The following is a 25,195-nucleotide window of genomic DNA, read 5'->3' as shown; positions in this document are numbered from 1 at the left end:
TTCAGGTCTTCTGGTCCAGGTTCATAACTTTTCGCCACACCATTCAAGCCTTACTACAGGTGACACGAACATGGAGTTCACAGGGAACCCAATTGGCATAATACCTACACCGTAGAGGTGAGGGACATGATCTTAAAAGCCAGATCAGATCTCTTAGCATGTTTCCATTGTCATTTCTCTAACTTGTGCCACCCCATAGCCTGGTGCAGGCCAGTCGTAAGGTCCCAAGATAGCTCCTGGCACCTGCTGTAGCCAGTCCCCAAACTCTGTATGCTAACCAGACATTTGCTTTCTTTCTTCTTCTTCTTCCTGCTGATCAGAGGAAGAGTTGTTTTGCTTAGTCTATGTATGCTGTAATATAAAAGATGCAATGTGAAATGCACACTCTATGAAAGACATTTCCCCACCCTTCATGATTTTTAACACATCTGAGATACTCTCATCCTAAGTTCTTGCTGGAATCTCTCCACATACATGTGATCATTTCTCAGAAACTGTCTCCATATATTTAATTCCACCAGATGACCAATACAATTTTAGTTTCCTATTTCATCTCTTTTTCATGAGCCTCTTATTCCTGCAGGGGATAAATCAAATCCAGTTGTTATTCTGCCCATGAATATATTTGTTCCCTATAATCCCAGCCCTGCTGTTATTTCCTCACCATCCTCCCACCTGCAGAACCATGTCTGGATAATTTTCCTAGCATGCCTTTTTTGCCTAATACTTTTACCATTTATAAGCCATATGTAGTAACTTTCAAGAAATAGAAATCAAGTTATGTGTTGAGTTGATTAAATATCATCAGTTGAGTCAAACAGTTAAAGTTTGCGTCCAGGAAAATACTGTCCCCCAAGAGAAATTGATTTTTATAATTTTTCTTAGCTCCAATATATCAATTTACACCATTCAATTTATCTCTTTCTCCACAAACAAATAATCATATAATTATAATGTCTGCCTTCACTACAGACACACACACACACACACAGATATACACATATACACACTGCTGATAGATAATTTCCAAATGCTGGTACTTTCTCTACCATAGTCCTTTATAAGTAGATTTGATCTTCAAAATCTGTGGCTGCACTCCCAAGACTGGTGGTAAAAATTACCAGTGGCGACAGCCAAAGCCCATTGGATGACCCAGCGTCCATACCAGAGCAAGCAGCAGCATTCAGCCTCAAGGTGTCACCTCCCCACTTGTTTTACAGCCACTGTGAACTTCAGCAAAAACACAACAAACACAACCTGGAGAAATCACATCTCTCACCACCACCCAGGATTCACTAACTGCCCCTATTTGTTCACTCTGACCGGGAGGATCACTGAAAACATAATCTCATTTGTGAAATAAAAATTGTAGGATGCAAAATCAACACTTTGAAAAAAGATTTAAACACTTTGCTTGAAAGCTTCTGAAAATTAATCATTGCATTCCACAGAGAAATAAACACAGCACAGACATTTGTAAATACAGTATCCTAGATCATATAAAAGGCTGTTTCAGCAATCTACTGCATACGAACTACAAACAAAGACATAGGGAATGTTTAAATTTTTAAAAACTTAATAAAGTAAAAGACAAGTTGCCGTCAATTGCTCTCAAGTCCCATCCTCCCCACGCACACACCCCACTTAAACACATTTTTCCTGTTGCTCTTGCCATTTTTCTGAAGTGGTTCTGGAAGTCCTTTTCTTGAATGTCTTTGGGAGGTATGATCAAAAATATGGTAAACGCCACTGCTGAGTGCCATCCTAAGGAAAGGTGGCTTGTATAGCCGAGTGTCCTCACCCACCTTTATTCACCAGCCCTGGCTCCATTTGACTTCCAGCCCTTCCTCAGAAAGGGAAGCAGGTTCAACCGATTGAAGACACCAAGGCCACCGTGACAGCACAACTGCCAATACTCAAGAAAGAAGTATTCCAGAAATGTTTCAGAAAGAGGCAAGAGTGAAGTGAGAGTAGAATCTTTTGAGGGGTATTAATGGCAAATATGTCTTTTACTGTAACTTTTTAAAACTGTGAACATTCACCGTGTTTTATCATACCTGGTATCTCTATGAAATTTAAATATAGTTCATATGTTGACACAGCAAACACAACTCACCTTCCTTCCTTCCTTCCCCTCAGTAAACAGCAATAATACAACTGATGCGTTGTAACTGTAAAAAACTTGCACTGTGTGGATCGAAGTAAAAGTGCCACACGTCGGCCAGCTCCGTTATGATAGACACACAGTAGCTGTATTAATGTGTTACAAAGTGAGGGTAACCATCTAAACTTTATAAATACCCAAACCTTTACTAAAAGCAGCTTCTATATGAAATTTAAATGGCATAAAATACTCCAGAGAAAGGTTCCATTCCAACACCCTGGGAAGAGGAACAGTACTTTCAGATGACATGAACTAAGTGAATACAGGGAAGGCTTTTCCAGAACCCTGAACGCCTGTCACTTACTCACACAGTCCAACAGCATAATAGAATCCACAAGTAGTTTTTCTGCTACTCAAGGTGAAAAAGCAGAAAAGTAAATGAAGCAATATAAAAATGAAAAAACCAAAGAAGACAAAGGAAAAGTACCACAAAACCACTCATGATAATCATCAAAATGACTTGAGAAACCAGCTGAAGTCTGGTGCTTTTAAAAAAGTCTCACTATTGTTACAGGTAAGCCCTATCATTAGAATTTCCTCAGGATTCTGTAGATAACTGGGACCTTAGCTTCTCAGGCCCCTCCCACTGTGGCTTCAGGATAAGTAGGAGGCACACAGAGAAGGCTTGGGCTAGTTCCCCGGGGGACACGGTAGGATGAGACACCACTGTCATCCTGCCAGCGTGACTTCCAGGCAGTTCTCCTCTGCCTCTGGGTCGGTCCTTCCCTTCTCTCCTCCTCTAGAAGAAAACAGGGAGGGGCCGCGAACAAAGCTCACACGTGCTGAGTAGCTCTTCCTTCACTAACACCAAACTTTGGCCTGAAAGAAGCTTCCAGAATACAAATACCTACATCCCTTAGATGGGTTTTATTTCAATCAACATTCATGCCAAAGGAAGTTCTTTGATATGCAAAATGTCTATGCTAGCGAATGATAAAAATAATTTTTCCCCATCAAAAACAAAAACAAAAACAAGAAACCCAAATCTTCCCTTCTAGGAGGTTAAAGAAAATTGCAGATCGGAAAATGTTAATGTACCTATTGTAAAGAAGAAGAAATTGAGGGGCAATAATTAAACACATAAAATGATCAGAAGAACTGGTACCTATAAAGTCCTGGGGAGAGCTAGTATTTCATGGTCTTTCACAAAGTAACCCTCATATTTTCAAAAAAAAGTATTTCAAAACTTTATAGGTGGAGAGCATTAAAAGCACATTGTATCAATGAAGTTTCACACATTGAACATCTTAGAAATATAATTTTAAATGGAAATTTCAAAATATCAAATAGAATTGTGTACTGAGTTGAGGTGCTTAGTTTTAACATCCTTTCCACAATATGACATTATACAGTTAGCCCACTTTAATTTTATAAAATCTTCATTTGTATCACATAAAATTTGGTGTACAGATCTTCCAGTTTTAACTATAGTTTAAAGTTTTTGTGAATATGTACAATTAACAGAATAAAATTAGGCAAGCAAATTATTAGTAGTAAGAAAAAATAAAATACACATTTTTGGTTTCATTTGTTGGTGGCCATTTTAACTTAGAAGTCTATAGCTCCTGCTAACAAGAATAACTGCTACTTTAAAATAGTAAATCAGTCTCTAACATGAGTCAGTGAATGTATATGTGTGTAGATATCTGGGTAGAGGAGAAATGAAAGAAATTCTCTGACAACGTATTTTTTTCATTCTTAATTTTTCTCCAAGAGTCTGTTTTTAAATTAGCAGCAGAAGCAAATGTCCAAAAAGGAGACTTTAAACTAAATCTTGATTTGCCCCACGTGGTGGTATGGTATTTTTGGGCCTACATTACCTGCCTGGACTCTACAATGTGCCATGAAAGGGAAACTGAGGCATTGTTTTCCTGGAGAATTGGGTCCTTGATAGACCCTTAGATGAGATGGGAACATGTTGGTATCTGGAGAAATCCCAGGAGTTTCTCACAGAACATCACAAGCATAAGGCTACATTCCAAAAAACAAGTCAGAAGGTACATCAACTTATTCTATGTTGATATCTTTAAAACAAGATGGAGAAAAATGTCAGTGGCTACAGTCTGTTTAGTGATGTAATTGAATATGCCGTCCAACAACTAAAAAGAGTAAGCCAGCCAGCAAGGAGAAAAATATTCCTGCCGGGGCCACAAAAAATGACCAGCCAAACAGGACAGACGGGGTGAACTCCAGACAGTCCTTCAGCTTCTCATTCCGATAGCTCTCGAAGTCTGCCACCAGCTGGACCCAGATGGTATACAGCAGTACCACCATGACAAACAGGATGCCTGGGGAGGACAAGAGAGAACTTAGTGTGTCACATGCTTCAGAGACATGTGCTTACTTACCTTCACACATCACTTACCTTCAATTTCCAAAGCATTGTGGGGAGGGCTGTATCTATCAGCATAAGAACAATAGCAAGAGTTGACACATTTATTGAGTGCTTACTGTGTGCCAGCCACTGTGTTAGGTATCTGTGTCAAAGATCCTAGTTTTGCACAGTTGTACTCTAACACATATTCATTGATTTTTACTATATGACTAGTTTAGGGTGAGCTTATTTTAAATAAATCAGTGATATATGTATTCTCATACACAAAACATACACACGCAAACACACCAGTTTTAAATACACATGGACACAGTGGTGCAGAGCTGATTTTGAGTCCAGGTCTTTCTGTCCCTCAGGCTGTAATACCCAGCTCAGTAGAGCTCCAAATAAATAGAATCATAAAAACAGAAATTAAAGATGGAGAAGGAAATGTTGCATACACACAAAGAAACATTCTGTGATGCTGTAAACCTGCAGCATAGATATGATGGCTGGCCATAGCATATGCAAATTGTTTTCATTTGTGTGGTTTTGGGTGGTTTTATTTGAGACAGGGTCTTATTAGGCAGTGCAGGCTGTCCTTAACTTGCTATGTAGCCATGCTGGTCTAGAACTCACAGCAATCCTCCTGCTTCAGCCTGGATCCTCTTGTACCACCACACCTGGCATGGAAATGGTGTCTTGAGAAAGTGAGGAAAGAAGATTGATGATAAAAGATTCTTGAGGATATGAAACCACAGATTTGATATCAAGAGGCTTTGTAAGAAAAAGAAGACAGGAAAGAAGAGGTTTTAGTCAGTGCTTCTGCTGCCTGCCTCACAAACACAAGGTCCCAAGTTCAATCCCTAGTACCAAAAAAAAAAGAAAAGCAAAAATAAAGACAGACAGACAAAAGAAAGAAAGAAAGAAAGCAGGAAAAGGAAGGAAGGAGGGAGAGGAAGGGGGAAGCAAAGATGAATAAATAGCCAGAAGGCAATATCAGAATTTATCAACAACTCCCAGGTAAATGTAATTCAAAAGTTAAAAACACCATTGGAATTCCAAGATCAGAGAAAGTACTGCAGAGTGGACACTTGACCTTTATATGTAGATATGTCAGAAAAGCATTGTAAGTCCTGAAATTTGCATGTTACTGCTCTGTAATCATGGGAAGAGGTCATCATGTCTGTTGATTGACTAGTGAGTGGCAGGCCCTCACACCAACCATAAAGCCCAAATAACTAAAATTTGCCCCAAAACAAAATAATCACTTGTTCTTTGTACAAAAGTTCAATTCAAACACACCAAGGATATAATTCTTATTGAATTAATGAAGTGAAACATAGATATTGAGTTAGTTTTCCATCTCTGTGAACATAAAACCTGAGAAATTTCTATGGAGGAAAGATTGATTTTGGCTCATGGTTTCAGGGGTTTCCATTGATGGTCATATGGTTCTGTTGTTTTGGGAGCCTTGTGAGGTCAAACATCATGGTGTGAGCAGATGATAGAAGAAAACTGCTCACTTTGTGATGTTCTGGAGATAAAAAAAAAAAAACAAGAAGATAGTGAGACAGAAAAGGTCAGCCCTGCCACATCCCATGCAAGGGCCCAGGGACCTAACTTGCTTCCACTGGCCCCACTCTAAGGATTCTGCCATATCCCAACAGCACCACAGGCTGGGGACCAAGCCTTTAACACCTAGCCTCTGGGGACATCTCATATCCAAACTATAGAAGACAGGGGCCAGGGATTTAGCTCAGTGGTTCGGCCACCTGCTTCACAAGCACAAGGTCCCAAATGGATCCCCGGTACAAAAAGCAAACAAACAAAAAAAAAAGCCAAACATACAAAAAAATCAAACTATAGAAGACATGTTCCAAGTGCTATAATACCTGAAAAGCAAATGCAGCTCCAGGAGCAGAAGAACAGAACTTGAGGCATATTGGTAGATGAAGCAGCTTTGAAGACCTGGGCATCTATCAAACTTTTTATGCCATTTGTGCTTCTGCTCTACTGAGGACACTTCCTCCCTCTTGGGCCATCACATCTGTCACAGTTTACCTCTAAATATCCCCTAAAGCCTCATGCCATCATAGGCAGGGGCTTTGGAAAGTGATTGGATTATGAGGGCTTACAGCTGGCTTGCTGTTAGGGCAAGGGGCTGGTCAGGAGAGGCAGTCACTGGGGTATGACCTGGAAGGTTGTAGCTCCCTTGTTGACTCCTGTCTTGATTCTCTGCTTTCTGTCTGCCCTGACTCAGCTCTCCTCCTTCCTGCCCCTGGGCCAGGCCCTCCTGCCTCAGAGTCAGAAGACCATGCAAGGACTGAGACTACTGAAACAAAATAAATCTCTCCTCCTTTAAGTTGCAGGTGTACAGTATTTTGTCTCAGCAATGAGGAAGGTAAGACACCATCATGAAGAAACAGGAGGAGTAGAGGCAGAAGAAGGGTTCACGAGAATGTCAAAGTGAGGCAGCACCTTAGCCGCACCTTCTCTACCAGGTTACAGTGCAGAACCATCACAGAAGCTTCACTAATAAAAAAGCACCCTTCCTAGTGTGGTCTGTTGTGCACTGCAAGGCAGCATATACCTAACAGAATGACAGGGCCACTGCACCCCAACTGCGGCACGGAGAACCAGGCAAACCACAGCCAGCAAGCCAACACTCTGCAAGCATCCTTAAGAAGTTGATGACAGCATGGCCTTGCCATGCGGTGTCCAGCAATCCCTGCCTGCCAGTACATCTTGCAGCAAATGCATACATAGTGGGCCCTGATAACGTCAAGGCTGGTGGAGGCATTTGCATAATGTCCTTTGCCTCCTGCAAGCACCTTGCAAACCTTTGTATTTGTTGGTATGGTTTTTAATCTTCCCTGCATCATGTGAATCTTATTCATTCTGATACTTTTATGAAAAAAAAAAAAAGAAATTGCCTTTGTGCAAAATCAATAGCCTCATACACATCTTTCCAAAAATTGCAAAACCCATTACTGAATTTGGAATATTAAAAAATGTACCATGGGTAATCATGTAGATGATCCTTAATAAGGAAGAGTTAACATATTTAAACACTGCTGTTATTTGAAGAGGAATTACATCAGGAAAGCACTGAAGGATAGTCGCTTCTGCTACTATAGCCTCTCACTTGTTCACTAATGGAAGATTCAGTCCATTTAATTTGTATCAAATCAGCTTATGATTGTATCTCATCCAGGGGGTAAAACAGTCAGTGCCTCCCTACCCATTAAATGATAAATGGGGGATTACGGGGGCAGCAAAAGAGCTAACAAATGTGGAGAAAAGTTCTTGCACTAAAGGATAATGCTGTCACTGATAAGGCAGCAAGAATTTATCATGGGGACCAGTATGGGATCTGTGGGCAAAGAAGAGCCAAGAAGCTGCTACCTACAAGAGTAACAGGAAGTAAATCACTGGGGCCAACTGGATATGAAAGTCTCACTGCAGGAAAATCCAGCTACCAACATGAAAAGGATGGGATGCTAGAATCAGCCCTATTTTGATAGAAATTGAATGTGTCAATGTGAATTCATGACGTTCAATAAATAGATAAATACTAGAAAGAGATAGATAGATGGTAGATAGATACCTGAGAAGCAAATACAGAAGTGTGAGTTTGAGTGTGTTCATTTGAATATACACATGTCTGTGTACACCCAAATATAGTTCCTGGCTCAATTCCCTGAGAAGGGTTGGAGTATCAATACTCTATCAACACAGAGCTGACCGACTGTCCAGATCTTGGCTTCTAAATACTAGGAACAAGGACCTCCCCAACAAAGGGCCAAATCCAGGCTGGGCGTGAAGTTCACAATGAGCAGGCAGAGCTGCACTCAAAGAGCCTTGGGCTAGACAAGGCCTCCTGCAGTCCAAACTGAGACAATCTGATCATCAGAGGAAACACTGATCATGTCCTATTATATCTCTGTGAATGAAATAGTAGCTCACAGCAATAGACACAGATGAATAAAGAAATAAATAAATGGGAGAAGGGCAACCTTTCCATTACAATAGAAAACCAAATTGTAAGTGTAGAAGGAAGCACAGAATCACTATATGGCAACCATTTAAGCAACAATTCAAGTAAGAAAAATGGATGCTAAAACTAGAGTATGAAATTTGGACAAATGAATGGATGCTTATATAGTCTCAAACTTTCTTTGCACACAATTTTATAGTAAAGCAACCCAGGAAATACCACCTCATTCAAGTGATTGAGGCTAACATCACCAATGCCATGACAAATGGATGTCACATGTCACTTGTCAAGGTGTAGTAAAATGAATACAGCCTCACTGCTATGATATTACAGCCAACAGTAAAGAATTTAAATCTAATCATGAAGAAACATCTAGCAAATCCAAACTTAAGACCATTCTACAAAGTCATAGGCCTGTACTTTTCAAACATGTCAAAGCCATGAAGGTCTGAGGAGTTGTGCTGTGTTGATGGAGATACCAATGACACAACAAGTAATCACAATGCATGGTCCAGGATTAGATCCTTTCATTATAAAAGATATTAAGGGGACAGTTAGAAAAACTTCAGTGGAGTCTCTGGCTGAAAGTATTTACAACTTGTATGTAAATTTAAAGATATTCCAAAATAAAAACCAAAATAAATGACTTGAAAAAAAGTGTGGGAAAGGCTGTAGCCATGTGTGTTGAGAAAAGCTGAGAGGTAAGGAAGGGAGAAGGGAAATACGCGTGCTCCCCAGACAAACACATCTCCCTTCAGGGGAACATGAACAATAATATCATCGATTTTGCCTGCAGCAACTTTATTAGGACAGAAATATCAGTATGGGAATTCTTCTTCCTTGATATCTTAAGACTCTCATTTACAAAACTGTACACTATTATGTGCTTCAGTAACAAATGAGTTACATTTCAAAGCTATTTGCCATCGTGATTTTAGCAGGCACAGAAAATACTGAAAATGTTTAAATTAGTAATTTCTTTCTTTTAAATAACATAGTACTCAAATTTGGTCATATATTTTGAAAGAACAAATGTATTTACAATTAAATTTTATGATACCTATGGTTTTAAAGTCCAATAAAAATTTCATGAAATATGTCACCAGAGGAAGAATTAAAACAGGGCCCCAAAGCCCAGGTAAATTCACAATCACAATAAAACCATGGACAAATAATTGAGCAACATGAAAAACATTGATTCCCTTACTGGCAGCATATAGAAGACCTATTCAGACTTGCAATTTTGCATGGATTATCTTACAAAGTTAAAAATTTTTCCCCCTCTAAATGTCATAAATTCGATTTGGAAAGCATTTTTTTACCTTGAAACAAAGGGCATACAAAATTTAGTTACAAGTGGACATTAGAACACAACTGTTGATTATAAGTATATGGAAATAATCACAGTTTGGGAACAAAACACACAGATTTCCCCAAGGCCAAGTCAAATACTTAGAAATAAAATTGCATTATCTTACTATTCCACATAAACAAACAGAAAAAGGAGAAATAAAATACAGATCTTTTTTTACCATATTATGAAAACCAGATTTGAAAACACATCCCAAGGGAGAAAAATTTTAGCCTCAGAAATAAAAACATTCTTCTTTAGAAAGATGGGCAAATTGTCAAATTTCTACATTTTTACCCAAAAGTACATATGCATGTGTTGTGTCTAAAATGAGAGGATGTTTAGGAATTTCTTAATAAGGACAAACTTATCTTGAAACCTTTAGGTACAGCTAAGCTACATGTGCTTTATTTTGAATCATAGGCAGTACTATGTGTCATGCCTGACCTGAGTAGGACCCTCTCAGCAAACATGCCATCCTCCACAAACAACAGGAAATCACTGGGCCATGCTGCCCTCAGTAAACAGAACAGATAACCATAAAGAAATTTTAGGACAGTATGTGCAATCTCCCTGGCACCAAAAAGTCCAGCATTACCTGCAATCTGCTCTAATCATCGTAGGAATTTTTATCCCTAGCATGCCATCCCAGATTCCTTAGGATTACAACCCCCTTCCCCAAACCCTATAAAAACTTAACTTCTTCTCTGGCCAATTGCTGACATCTTTCTTTTTCTCAGCCTGTTTGCACCCAGACAGAATAAACTAGCCTTTTGCTCACATAAAGCCTGTGTACAGGTAGTCTGTCATTCACTTTGTAATAAAAGATTCTGTGAAGAACTGTAAATTCAAGGTTATACTTTGGGCTCTTTTAGTCACCTTGTAGACAAATGTAGGGTTAACTCATTTCAACTTCCAAGGGACATAAGAAAGTACACTGAGTCCCATAATAAAAAAAAATGATTACAAAGGAAATTTAAGGTAAAAAGAAATTTAGAATAAATAAGAAAAAAATTGTTTTTTCTCTACATGGAGGATACACACACCTAAAGATAAGGCAAGATTCTACAAGGGCCTCTACAGAGAACTAGGAAGTAAACATCATGACATTTGGGGTCGAGAGTGTCAAGTAAACCCTGATGGCTATTTTCAGAGGAGGCAAATGAGACATGCATTAGTTTATTGTGTACCAAGGTCAAACATAAAACCTGTGGTATACCTCACAGTAGGACCCTGACAGCAGGTGTCGCACATGAGGCTGACAACATTCCCAAACAGGGAAAATATTCTGAGGAAGCAGTCTCGAGACCAGCTGTCTTCCCCAAAATCAGTTGGAAGGCAAGGGGTTCCAGAGACTAAAATAAAGCCTGGAGTATGGGTGTGTCAGGGCCAGCAGCTTTAGGAGAACAATGCACCCACCTATACAGCCAAAGTCTCTATGGGAGAGAACAAAAAGGAAACTTGGCAAGGTAGGTGTTACTGTCCTGTTCTGATTCATCAAGAGAGATCTCAGGTTTGTCCTCTGTCTATTGGCACAGGGACAATAAACAGGGTAGGGAGGACATCCCCACCAGGGCCATCACCGATGATGCCTCATCCGCCTTCATGTGAACATTGACTAAATGAACCCATTCTCAGTATTTGAAGGTACCATATTAAACTCCAATTGCTTGAAGGTTTTACTAATGGTTAAAATTATTCTGACTTTATTATTTCTTTTTCTCATTCTTTTAATGTGTTCCTGCCAGCTTGAACCACAGGTAGTACACATGACTATCCTATGCCACCTGATGGACAGTCATGTGTGTATGCCCATGGTTCAGAGCTGCTCAGCAGCGAGAAATCCGAATTACAGCCCCATCATGAACAGGTGAATCAATGCGAGTTTCACATGTGCATTTACATAGTAAAACACATTGATTTCTAGTGTATGGTTTCGTAAGTTCTAACAAATGGAAACACCAATGTAGCTGCAACCCATTAAAAATGGAATATATCCCCACCCTAGCACTGCCCAGGAAGATTGTTTTGCCCATAGACCATCATGGAGTGAAACCAAAACACTGGGCTATGGGTTGTCTGCAGCTATTTTTGTCCATTTTGAGACTAAGAATTCCGATGCTGTTCCTCGTGTTAGTGGTCCCTTCTGTTGCTGAGTCATGTTCTGCTGTGGACAGTATACCAGCTTATCTATTCACTCATGTGCTGATGAACATTTGGAAAGTTCCAGGTTTGGGATATCAAGAATTAAGTTCCTATAAATATACCACTTTGTGACATTCTAATGCATATATGCCTGGAGTTTGGATGATGGGTAGCATGTCCTTAGATTCTTTTTATAAGGCAACACAATCTTTTTATGGAACCCCATGATGTGGTGAGTTGATAAAACACCACTGGGTCTCCCAAAGTGATGGGCAGAGATAGGAAGTGCACCTGCCATTGGTCCCTCCTTATTCCCATCTCTAGCACCCAGCAGTCCTGTTCAGTCCTAGCCAGAATACTGTGATTTAAGAATTCTTTAAATATTTTCAACTACCAGTTCTTTAAACAAAACTTCTGACTGTCATTCAGTAACTCTCAGTGATGCTTAAGCTTCCTGAGGGCCAAGAGCACAGGGTTGTTTTGGCCTGGATGTTTTCATTTCCTATATTCTTTTCTAAACTTTCATTTTCTATTATTTTAAACATAGAAAATAATATATAAATGGATTTTATGAAGCTTACTTGTAAAAGAAATATCTATGAAATAGAGACAAGGACCCACCTTCTCTGGAACTGCTTTAGAAGGAGAGGTGCCCCTGTGCCATTTCAGGCACACTTCTAGACTGAAGATCAAAAATCACAACCAACAAGAATATGCTAGGCTTGGCAGGAGCTGGCTGTGCAGTTGAAGGCTATGGTCTCACCTCTTGGGACAGACTCACAATGCTCCCATGCAATCATTGCAGATGCCACTGGGGTTCACTAGGATTATGAGACATAAGCCCTGCGTTCACCAGATACCCACAGATTACATTCTAGGGCCATGCTGCACCCACTGCTGTTTAGCTTTCTGAGATTCCAGTTGTCTGAGGTCAACAGTGATTCAAATATATTAAATGGAAAATATCAGAATGTGGAAATAACTTCTATTACTGTTTCTTGGTCCAACTACTCTATTTTATTGGTAGCTATTCTTATTAATCTGTTACTGTGCCTACTTTATAAGTTAGACTCCACCATGGGTATGGATCTACAGAGAAAAGAGCAAATCCAGGTTCAGTAGTAGTTCAGTTTCAGATCCCCACAGCGTCTTGGCTATATCCTCCCAGGATGAGAGCAGACTTTAGTAAATAGAATCCTTTCACCTATGCAAGTATTTTGAAAGCATACAGCATTAGTGTATTAAATATAAGCACTTTAAGATGTCACAGTATTTGCAAACCTGTTTTCAGAAATCTTCACAGCCCCAGCAGTCCTCAGGTGACCAGGCTATTTCAGGACTGGCCAAGAAGTAGAAGAATCAACTCATCAAGGAGCCTCATGGCCCTGAGTCCTGGGGAGGGACATGGGAATCAGGACCTCGGTAGTCCTCTGGGACCAGCCACCAGATGGCACCAAGCACCCCATGGGGTGGTGCTAAGCATAGTGAAAAGAAGGGATGAACCGAGACCTGCGTCACTTGTCCACAGGAATAGTTCCTGCCTTCAGTATCCAGTCCAGCAAATCTGTTTCCCACCCCTCTACACAAGCCCTCGTGCTATGAGAAGTGGAAATTCTTTCTAGAACATTCTCTTAGCCTAGGTCAATATTTCAGGTGAGTCTGTACCTCATCTCCACTTCTTTGTATATTAAAGGGGAAATGTAAAAGGGAAAAAAGTCTCATAAAAATTATAAAGTTTAGCCAAGAAACCAGACAGTATTCCCCAGCCACTTGCTACTAGCTATTTCTGAGAAAAATGACTGTACAGGGAAAGGTGTGGCATGGAAGGAAATACGTGCAAAGAGATTAAATCCCACACTGGGTAAATAGTGGATGTTAATGATGCCCACAGTTTGGAGAAGCAGAGTAAAGCATACAGGAACTCAGTCTGCCTTTCCATGGTGCCAAGCCCAACTCCAGATCAGACATGTTATTTACAGGCCAGTGGGAATCATGTGGTCTTACACATCTGAAAGGTCCAAAATTAACTAGGATAAATTTTGCCCCATCATATGTCACACAACTTAAAGCACCATGTACCCGCCTGTAGCCCTCGTTCTCAGAAGAACAGCACACTTTTTAAAGGAGGGTGTGAAGAAGCACATATTCAAGTCTAAGTTTCCCCAGGAAATCTCCATCAGTCATTGTTGAGCTGACCTTTTTCTCCCTAGATTCGTGAGAGGAGAAGTTAGTTTGTGACCCACTCAGAATGCCCCCAAAAAGGGTGGACAGGAGTCTCATCACTGGCACTTGGGACAGCCACAGCCCTCTCTATCTCTCTCTCTGGAGGCTCAGCTCTCTCTCCTCTTTGCTCTCTTTCACCAAGTGCCTGTGGAATTCTTCCCTGGGGCTTGGTCCCCTCCCTTGGTGTTACAGGTCACCCCCCACCCTGAGTGCCTCTGTGGAAAGGATGCTGAGAGCTTGTTGCATGCATTTCAGCTGAAAGGTGATGTCAGAGGAAATAAGCTTCCTCAGGGAACCTAAGAGAGAGAGAGGTGTTTTTTGAATGAAAAGTCTTTGAAGCTCTTTCCTATGCAACACGGAGTAAGGGTGACATACTGTGGCACTTGACATTTAACATAAAATGCCAGGTAGGGTGTTAGAAAACCCATGTAACATCTGAAGGAAAGCCTTCCTGCCTTGTCCTAGTATCAGCATTAAGACAACTCTTTAGGGAAATGCTTAGATGAGACAGAAACCCCATAGTGGTGAGGTCTCTGCCTCCTGCCTGTCAAGCACCGCTAAGGATTTCATCACATCTGGACAGGAACAGGAAGTAATACATCTTGCCTGCAAGTGTGGGAACAAGTGGTTTTTGTGAAGGGGGTTTTTCCCCCTGCACCCTCCCCTGTGCAGCAGATAAAGAGGCCTGGCACCCTGGACTTGGGAAAACTGTAGGTGTCAGGCAGGGAAGCTGGGCTTTGATTTCTCCTGGGAGCCTGCTGCCTGCACACTGGGAGGGACACAGACACCAGAAAGGCCACTGCGGCCAACCAAGTCCCCTTGCCCAGGCCTGCTCCTCTTGGCTTCCCCAGTGTTGAACAGGGCAGGTACCATTTATAGCTGCAGCCCCAGGACCCTAACGTGGGCAGCAGACACAGAGAAGGTGCATGTGTGGGGAAGGCGTGTATGTGGGGGAGGTGCTTGTGCAAGGAATCCACCTGTGCAGAGGAAGTGCGCGTGCTGATCAGGCCCATGCACCTCCATGCCAGTGACCCTTCCTCCAACCTCCCCTGCTGGAATGCCCATGGCTTCTGCACACCCCTGCCTGGCCTGGGCCTGTGCTGCTTCCTGCTGCACCTGGAGGAAGTGTGCAGAGCCCGGAGGAACACCTGCATCTGTGTGCACACACCCTCATGCTCAGCCAAAGGGAAATGAATGTGTGAACAACATCCACTTGATTCTTTTGCATTCTGTTGCCAGCACAGCTCTCTCCTCTCATGTAGAAATAATGGTTTAGCAGGAAGCAACTGCAATGTCCTTTAGCCTTTTGAAAGAAACAAAGAAAAATCCCAAGAATCCCCCTTCCAAGACCTGCTAATGACAGGAATTTTTATTTTTATTCCCTTTGTATCTCCTGCCCCTTTTTTCACTAGTTTTGTTGATGTTGTTTTGCTTTTTTTTCACTTTTTTTTGCAATAGTGGTGACCGAACCCAAAGATGTTCTACTGAGCTATGCCCCCAGCCCCTTCTTTGTTTTTTATTTTGAGATAAGATCTTGTTAAGTTGCCCAGTCAGGACTTGAATTTAAGAACCTCCTGCCTCTGCTATCCCAGAACTGAGGTTACGGACATGCACCACAGCTCTGGCTGCAGGAAGGATCAGGTGAGCATGCTGGGAACGCTGAGTTTCAGGCTCTGTCCTTCATGGGAGGGGATTTACAGTGCATACCAACCTCTTCTGTTGTCACTGGTGAGCAGGGAGGCCCAGGAAGCAGCTGTCCCGAGGTGACTCTCGGGTCACAGAATTGGGCACAGTAAACAGGCCTGTGCAGGAAGCAGCCATGAGCATCCAAAGGACAAAGTTACAAAGGTAACCTTCCCTTCTGCCAACAGATCCTGTGCCTGGAATAGGGTCTGCTCCCATCCTCTGGCTCACATGATGCTGATGAGGACATGGCCCAGGCTGGGAAGTTCTTCATTCTTCTCTACCCAGGTGAGGCACTGTCCACCTCTCAAGTCAGCACAGGACACTCCTCAGCAGCCGCCCTAGTGCCATTCAGCATCAGCCAACTGTGATTATGGAAGCAAAGTGTTTCTGCCCGCCATGAGCTGTGAAATACCACACTCTAGTTTTGACAGCTCATCCCACAATCCCAGGTTCCTAGAATGTGGAGACTAGGGCCTAACTCTTTCTCTCGTTTTTCACAGGATTTTGCACACAGAGCAGTCGCTGTGCTGATGTCACTTTGTACTGAGGTTGGGATTAGGATTTTTCAGATCTACTATGATTTTCTCCGTATAACCCAAACATTCTTTCTACCACATCTACCCATTCTGACACTCTTCGAGGTTCTCACCCAATATCTGGTAAGAGCCAGAGTTGAGTCTTCTGGCCAGAATACAGATGTCACCCTCAGCGTCAGTGTTCCCCATGAGTTCACACCAAAAGAATCGCAGCAGCTGTTGGGGCTTGTGGAGGTGGTGATGACTCAATGAGACACAGGCTCGGGGTGCTCATGCCCTGACAACTGTGGGTGTGCTCTGCCAGAACTAACTCTCCTCAGGACATGCATGGCCTGCCGGGCCTGAGAAGGATGTGCGGAGCCAGGGAGAGGCAGCACGCCCACTGAATTGGCTCTGAGCTTGCTGGCCCATCTGGGAAATACTGTGGACCACCCCAGGCTGACCCCCAACAACTGTGACAGCAGTATCCCTCTCCCAAGCATGGAATGCCCCCAAAACAGGCTTCTGCTGGTCCCCCAGCGCTGCTTCCTATGTGCACATGCCCTGCCAGGGGCATTTGGAATTTGATTCTGCCCTCCTCTGAGGCCATCTGTCCACATAGAGTCTGGGCATATTTGCGACATTGACAAAGCAGCCACAACACCCTAAGCCCAAGCCACACCTGTTCCTCACTTTCCAGCCAAGCAGAGGGTGGACACAGGGCAGGCACAGAGACTCAGAGGGCAATGACAAGGTGTGCCATGAAATACAAGAGATTCTAGAGCACTCAGCACAAGGAGTCAGGGTCCTTTACTTTGAAAACATCAAATTGAACCAAAGAGAGAATTAGACTCTCAACTTAAGGTTCTCCATGAACAACTCTAGGAATAGTTCTGGATTCCCGCTGGTGCCAGAGACACTGCACTGGCTGACAGTCTGAGGACACAAAGAATAAATACTCCATGTTTTCTTTGTTATCACAATAGCTGTCAGTTCCCATCTCTAAAAGGAGAAATTACCTGTTCACATCATCAACACATGTCTATACTAGACAATTACAAGACTTTTTAAATCCTTTGGTCAATAAGTATTCAAGTTTAAGGATGATTCATTGGTTTTGTGAAGGCTTGAAGACTGTGTCTGAGGATAAGAGTTGCTGGTAGATGGTCAGCCATTGCCATTGCTGAGTGCAGGAGACTTCCTGCCCTAAGTAATAAAGTTCACAGTAACACTGTATCTCACGCAGCAGAGCCACTCTCATCTGCCTCTCTGTCTGTCACTCTTACTCTTTTTCCCTCCTATGAGATGAGCTGTCATACCTAAGCTATACAGAATTGTGCCATCAAGGAATTTAAAAGTCACATTTAAAGAACGTGTTCTCATAACCATCTGGTTTAGTATTTTTCAGAATGGGGTCCCAGAAGCCCTAGACACCAGAGAGTTTCCTAGGACCTTTTGCATGAAATACCAAGGAGGCCTGGGTCCCTGAGCACAGGCTACAGGGCAGTTGGTGAATAAAGGAATCCCACTGAGCACATGCATCTGATTATGTAACTACACAGCAAATGCGTTATCTTCCTACAGAGCTTTCAGCCAAAGATAATTGTTTGTATGTACTACTCACTCTCTTGCAAAAATTCTAAAATGTAAAATTGAACAGCAATTAATTTTTAGTAGCAGTAAATGCCCACACAAATATGAATGCACAAAAATTTCTAATAGGACCAAACCTAGGATCAAAGCACTTTTAAAACAATGACACCATCCATCATATGTTAGTACTTACTACTGCTCCTTCAAGTTCCCCTATTATGAATTGAGATTAAAAAGCAAAATCAGCGAATGAGAAGAATCAAGTATTTACACATTTTAGCAAAATGCTGTGTGCTCCTATTTCTGGGAAGACCATAGAAAAGTATTCACTTTCACTAGAACTTTCAACGAAGCAAGGATAGAGTTTAGCAGAGAAAAACTATCTGGAAAGCAAGACACTAAGAGATATAAGGACTTGAAAGCAGAGACATTATAGATCTAAGTAAAAGAAGCCAAACATGAAGACTGCAGATTCTGAGATTCCATCTACGTGAAATGTCCAGAGCCATAGAGACAGAAAGTTTAGGTTTCTTATGGCTGCTCAGATTGAAAGAGAAGGGAAGTGATGTGATGAAAATATCCTGAAATCAGACAGTGATGATGTTTGCACAAGTCTGTGGATAGACTAAAATGCCACGGAGTTACACACAAATTGCATGCGTCATTTCTATCCTAACAAAACAGGCTTATTAAAAACTCTGAAGAATGGCTGCTATCAAGAAATCAACCAATAACAAATGTTGGCAGGGCTGTGGGGAGAAAGGAACCCTTCTCCACTGTTGGTGGGAGTGCAGACTGGTGGAACTATGGAAATCAATATGGAGATACCTCAAAAAGCTAAGATTAGAGATTCCATTTGACCCAGCCGTCCCTCTGCTGGGTATCTTTCCAAAAGAATTAAAAGAATCATATCCCAGTTATATATGCACACCCATGTTTATAGCGGCAGTTTGTAATAGCTAAAACTTGGAAACAGCCTATTTGCCCATCAATTGGAGACTGGATAAAGAAGATGTGGATTTTCTATAAAATGGAATACTACTCAGCCATAAAGAATGAGAAGTTAGAGTCATTCATAGGAAAATGGATGAATATTGAGGATATACTCTTAAGTGAAATAAATAACTCACAAAAGTATAAATACCAAATAGCTTCTCTGGTGTGAAAAACTATAATTGTACATAATATCCTAATGGTATAATTGACAATGTGAAATAGGAAGAAAACCGCTAAAGGTGTAGGAGAAGTGGGAAGGGTAAAGGAAAGGAAATAAGGGAAAAGAAAAAAATATGAGAAAATGAAAAAACGGAAATAAAGTGTTTGTAAACAGGGAAGGGAAGAAGGGGTGAAGGGAGGGCAGGGGTAAGGGGGGAAAATGAAAAGCAAGACCTGTCATGTAAAGGTACAAGATCCCAATGACGAATGTAACTGTACTGTACACCTAAAATGTACCAATAAACTCAATGAGGAAAAAAAAAACAGAAACTCTGAGCTCAGTGGGTAATTCCAATGAAAGAAAAGCGTTGAAATAAAAGAAAACAGAAAGACAGAACCAGTTAAACAGGGCTTTCTTTCCAGTGATTTTTAAACTCTGTAACAGAGGACTGGTATCTGATGCTTTTTGTATCCCTTACGCAGAACCAAGCTCAACATATGTAGAGTTTGCCTAACTGACCACTGTGAGTTATGGTGGGGGCATCATGAGCTGACCTTGTGAAGGTTATAAAGACAGTAAACCCCTCCATCCTGTTTCTCCCCTGGATCTGTCCCTGCACTGTCACAGAGGCACTGGAGGATGTCATTCTGATCTAATGTCATAGTACAGCACAGGCTTGGACCATTTGGTCCCAGCCATACTGAAGTCCGTCTGCTTTCCTAGAATTGCTGTCTTCACAAATACCAACACTGTACTTTTATTTTCATGATAGTCATCTTTTGCTTCCTAATTAAATTTTTAAAAGGCTTAAAATGCACAAGATTTATCTATTCAATTATTTCCTTCTATTTGTAGTATGATCATTTTATCAGGAATGAATATCTGGAAAGCTGACTAAACTAAATGCCGGTTTAAACAGAAGAAAATATGTTTAAATAATACAGATAAACCGCAATTAAGAGAGCGGAGCCAGGTGCAATGGCACCTGCCTGTAATCCCAGAACACTGGGAGGCTGAGGCAGGAGGATCACAAGTTCGAGCAATTTAGCAACTTAACGAGATCCTGTCACAATAAATAAATGAAAAATACATAAATAAACAGAAAACTGAATGACAATGTAGAAAATGGTTGTTTTTACTTATGATAAATAAATCATAAGGATATGTTTATAAAAAGTATGGTAACAGGACTGTATTTTGAACAGTACACAAAAAGTGAATTTGTATCCTGAGATATTATGGAGCAACATCTTATGACCCCTATTTTACAGACTGAGAATTAACAGGGCAAGAGAGATCAGGGCTGTTACAGAGCTGAGAGTGAGTCTGTCTGCGCTCATCTGCGTTCTCGCTCCCATGACGGAATCAAATGGCAGCCGTGGCCCTGACGGCCAAGCTTGTTAGTACTTGGACGAGGAGACTCTGGGAAAGCAGGAAAACAGAGCCAGCACTCCCAAGTAATGGCTGTGGCCTTTGGTGCACCCTACAACTGGAGGGCTGAAGTGGGGATCAGCATCTAAAGCCGGGAGCTGTGAAGCTGCAGACGCAGCCTTGGCTGGACACGTACCTGCGGTGATGTAGGAGCCCCCGCCGGCTTTGTAGAGCAAGTGACTGGAGAAGGGGGCTGCACAGATGATCAGGAAGCTGGCGGTCACGACAGCCACCACCCCTAGGAGCATCAGCACTGCCCAGAAACCACGGTAAACTGGAGCCCCCGAGAAAGGAGGAGAGAAAAACACATTTAGATTGTGGACACAGCAGACTGTCCTGGGCAACTTGCTTTGCCCCATTTGCCTAATGTCAGTCATAGCAGCGCTAGATAGAATTCCAGGCTGCAGGTCCTGAATTATCTATATCAGGAGTTCTTATCAGATGACCTTGGGCTCAGAGACATCCATGCTGGTGACCTTCAATAACCCAGGCGCTTGGAATCTGTGCCCCACACATGCTGCATACAGGACAGGGCTTATTTTCAGACCAGATTTCCCATTTTGTAAGTGGGAATTCCCAGAGTTCTTCCCAGTGTGGTCACACATACCTGTCTCACACCAAATGCAAACACAAAAAGCATTTGCATTATTTACAAACACTGCCTTGCGTTTTCTGCTAGGATGGTGTTTGTAATTATGAAAGCTGAGTAATAAATCACCCCAAGCCCCTAACCAAAAAGGACACTTTTATTTAAACCATGGCTCAGCTGGAAAATATTCCAAGGAAATTAAAAAATGGCCAGCAAAACCATAAATAAAGTTTGTACAGCTCTGCTTTCTAAGCAAATCTAAAATTTTATTCAGGTATAGTTAATATCACTTTCAATTAATATTTATACTTAGAGTCAAATTTAGAAATTTGGGAGTCTCTTAATCAAGGACAAGCAAGGCTTAATTAATGGACGCAGCTGGTGATAAATGGACTGTGGGTTTGGTGATATGTAGTAATCGAAAGAAAAGGAATTTTAATGATCATTATTGAGCTGGATAATTACCAATCTATTAAAGAAATTCATCATTTCTCTTAGGCACTGTATTAAAATGAATGCTTGTTGTGTAAATGGGAAAAGTTCAACAGTCAATTTGGCGCTGGTAAAAAATGTCTTATAACTTTTTAAAGAAAATATAGCAATTTTATTGAAAAGCCAAAAATTATTTTTCTCAACAAGCTTGCCTTCCAAGATGAAATACATCCATCTCCTAGCACCTTAGAGAGAAGAAGATGGGAAGGAAAACCGTGGAGAAGAGAAGGCACCACAGTTAAGTGGGAAAGGAAGGCTGGAGGTCCTGTGCGGCTGAGTAAGCCCTGCAGAGAGGGAGGAAAGGGCAGCTCTTCCCCATGCACCAGCCCTGCCCACTGGGTTAGCTTCCACGTCTGGCCAATTTGGGAGCATCCTGCAGTTACAGGGCTCAGCGGGAGCATAGCACCAGAAAGACACAGTTGTCCTCCAAATGCACAGGTCCTGTGTCAGAGGATACCAGGCTGAGATAGAAAATGCTTGAAAAGAAATTGCATCTGTAATGGCAATGTACAGAATTTTCTTAACATTATACCCTAAACACTACAGTGAAACAACTATTTATACAGCCTTTGTATTGTGTTAGGTATGCAGGAGCATGTGTGTAAGTTCTTTGGAAATTCCGCACCATTTTATAGAAGGGTCTTGAACAGTGCAGATTTTAGGATCCCTGGGTTCCTCAAATACATCCTTTATGGATAGTAAGGGACAACCATGTTAATGCCAGCTCTGAGTGTGCGGAGTGAGAGTAGAAGACTGTGGACCAAATATCTGCCATCCCTGTCCTACCAGAGTTTATTACATAACTGATGGACCTCACACTTTTTATTTTCACTTCCCCTCGTTTACGAAAAGCTTGGGGCAGAGACATTGAGAAGTGGCCCAAGGAATGAGCAGCCCATTGGTCACTCTTAAATCACAACAAAACCTGGTTAAGAATGACAATATCTATCTGAGGAGTAAAGAGTGAGTAACAGGAAGTGATGGAGGAGGGAAGTCAGGCCTTAAAGGAAAGACCAACTCAGCTTCATAGTGTCTATGATTTTTCTTGTTCTTTTTTTTTTCTTTTGTTTTTCTTTCTAGGTTTGGCCTGAAGGCAAGTCAACTGAGGAACTGTGCAAAAGATATGAATAGCAAAAAAAAAAAAAAAAGGAAAAAGAAATCATCATTCTGGCCAGAGATCCAGGAAAGGGGCTCCCTGCAAGTGAGAGTAGAAGATAATCATCATGTTTATTCTTCTCCCTCTCCGTTTTTTCTTTTTGTTGTTTTTTTGTTTGTCGTTTTAGTTTGTTTTTTGTTTTTTCCTTTTTTATCCTGCCCCAGTTCAGCTTCAGAGATGTATCTACAGGCAGGAGAAAGGGCTTTCACTGTACCACCATAGAGGTATCTGAATGATGCATTCTCTGTTTTGTCTCCTATGGCACAACTGCATGGAATTGCCACCCTATGGGAGGACAAAACTAATCCAAAACTAATCCAAAAACTTTCCCAGCTGGAGAAGCTGGGAAAGAGCCCTTAGAAGCCAAAGATGTGAACGAAAGCCATGGGGAGAGAGCTGCAGAAGAGATTCTGAAGATCTATGTTTGAACCTGCACAAGCACCAAGTTCACCCCCAATTTGCACAGGCACAGAAAACGTCTAAAGAAGTAGAGCAAAGATTTAGAGAATTGAATCACAGCACAAAAACCACTCAGGACCAGGTCCTGAGTGAGGCACACCCTACACATACAACACACAAGACAGAGGCCTTGCAAAAGGAATTGGCATTCAGAAACCTATTCAGGACCCCTCCTATCTCTCAGGAGCTACTTCTGTTCCCCCATAAATTTTCCTAAGCTTGACCTCCAAAAATTTTAAAAAAAAAACAAGCAAACAAACAAAAAACACTGCACCACAAAAGCAAAAGACAAAGCAGGAAACTCCATTGCTTGTTAAAACAGGAACAAATCCAAATTCTCCAGAAAACTTTGACAGTATGAGAAGTCAGATGCTGTCATATTCAAAGATGACTAGAATACAACCTAAAATTACCTAATATATCAGCAACCATGAAAATGTAACAGATTCTCAAAGGAATAGGCCATCAGAAAACTGCCAACCCATAGATGATCCTGATTGTGAGTTATCACACGGGTTTTAAAGCAGCTATTAAAACCACTTTCTACGAATCCTCCAAATGAACAGAAAGAGAGAAATTCTTGAAGAGAAACAGTCTACAACAAAAGAATTACATTGAACTTTTTAAATCAGAAAGACAATATCAAAAATTTTATAACTGATGACAGAATGGAGATGAAAGAAAATAGAGTAAGTGGCCCTGAACAAAAAACAATAAAAACACGCAAGCACAAGGTCCAGAGTTCAATCCCTAGTACAACAAAAAAAAATGTTTTAAAAAATTAGAAACTGTCCAATAGGAATAGAAGCAAGGAAAAAATACTGAGGGAAAAGTAGAGTACCAGAGACTTAGAGGACAAAATCAATAGTTCTCACATTTCTATCATTAAAGTTCATAAAGCAGAGGCAAGAGCAAAACAGTCATAAAAATAATGCCTAGCAAATTTACCAATATAGGAAACTCCAAAGGGAATAAACACAAAAAAATTATCCTGGACACAGAAATATACTATAGACAAAGTCGTGAAAGCTGGCTGCCTTCTAAGAAATCACTGGCCATGTTGTTCAGTGTAATTCTAATCATAAATACTTAAAATATGAAGAAATGGAAGCAGCAGCCCACACAAAGGCAGCTAATGTTGCTCTCTGGCCCGGGATTTCTGACCACAGCTCATCAGGGGAACTGGAATAAAGAGCGTGATCTCTGGGAGCAGAGAGGGGACCAATAGTACAGGTGGCACTGACAGGAAGCCCTGGTAGCCGGATCGATAAAAGTCAGGATGAGTGGAAGTCAACAGCTCTGGAATAAGGAATCAGGACACACAGAGGGCAGAGTAAGCGTCTACATAGGGAGAAGAGAGGACATGAGAAAGAGAAAACACATGGTGAGGAGAGAGAGCAGAACAGAAATAGGGAACAACTGTTCCCCAGAGCTGCCAGCAGCTGTTCCCTGTCCTTTCATTTGCTCTTGCAAAATAAGCTGACTTTTGATTGTGACTCTTCCTTGGTCAGAAGCAGGAGCAACAGATGGGTATTTAAAGGAAAGAGTAGTGCTGGTGCCTGGGGTTTGATCGCACAGAAATAGCCTCTGAGTCAGATTGTAAGTGTTGTTGCCATGGGTTTTACTTTCCTGCCCATGTTTCTAACACTCCAAAGTGCATACTTTCAAGCATATCACAACATTTCTTGGAGTTTCCTGTTTTCTTAGCTGATTATGTTACATAGTTTTTGTGTGTATCACACTTTGCTTCCAGAATTAAAACATTCAGTCATAATGAAGAATGGGCTTGTGGAACTGGGTAGAGTTCAGTCACTATTTAAAATAAAACAGACAATCAGAGAATCTTCGACATGAAAAATTAAATGCATGTGCTTTGGAAGTCAAGTGTGACATGGAGGCACCTCTGGGTGCTGATGAGATC

The 25,195-nt window shown here is 41.4% G+C and overlaps 1 protein-coding gene across 2 annotated transcripts in view; it reads right to left on the bottom strand.

The window, feature by feature from the left end:
• Positions 1-2,676: 2,676 nt before the first annotated feature.
• Positions 2,677-25,195, bottom strand: part of Tmem182 (transmembrane protein 182) — a 52,153-nt gene continuing 29,634 nt past the window's right edge. For both annotated transcript variants that reach the window (XM_033761729.1, XM_019208653.2), the window contains exons 4-5: positions 20,715-20,852; positions 2,677-4,452 (exon numbers count right to left, since the gene is read on the bottom strand). In XM_033761729.1, coding sequence (XP_033617620.1) covers positions 4,232-4,452; positions 20,715-20,852 — 359 coding nt within the window. In that variant the 3' untranslated portion in view covers positions 2,677-4,231. The remainder of the gene's footprint in view (positions 4,453-20,714; positions 20,853-25,195) is intronic.

Source organism: Fukomys damarensis, unplaced genomic scaffold (assembly GCF_012274545.1).
Source record: "Fukomys damarensis isolate Sample0158 unplaced genomic scaffold, DMR_v1.0_HiC HiC_scaffold_9, whole genome shotgun sequence".
NCBI lineage: Eukaryota > Metazoa > Chordata > Mammalia > Rodentia > Bathyergidae > Fukomys > Fukomys damarensis.
This window is presented reverse-complemented; position numbering and strand designations above follow the sequence as displayed.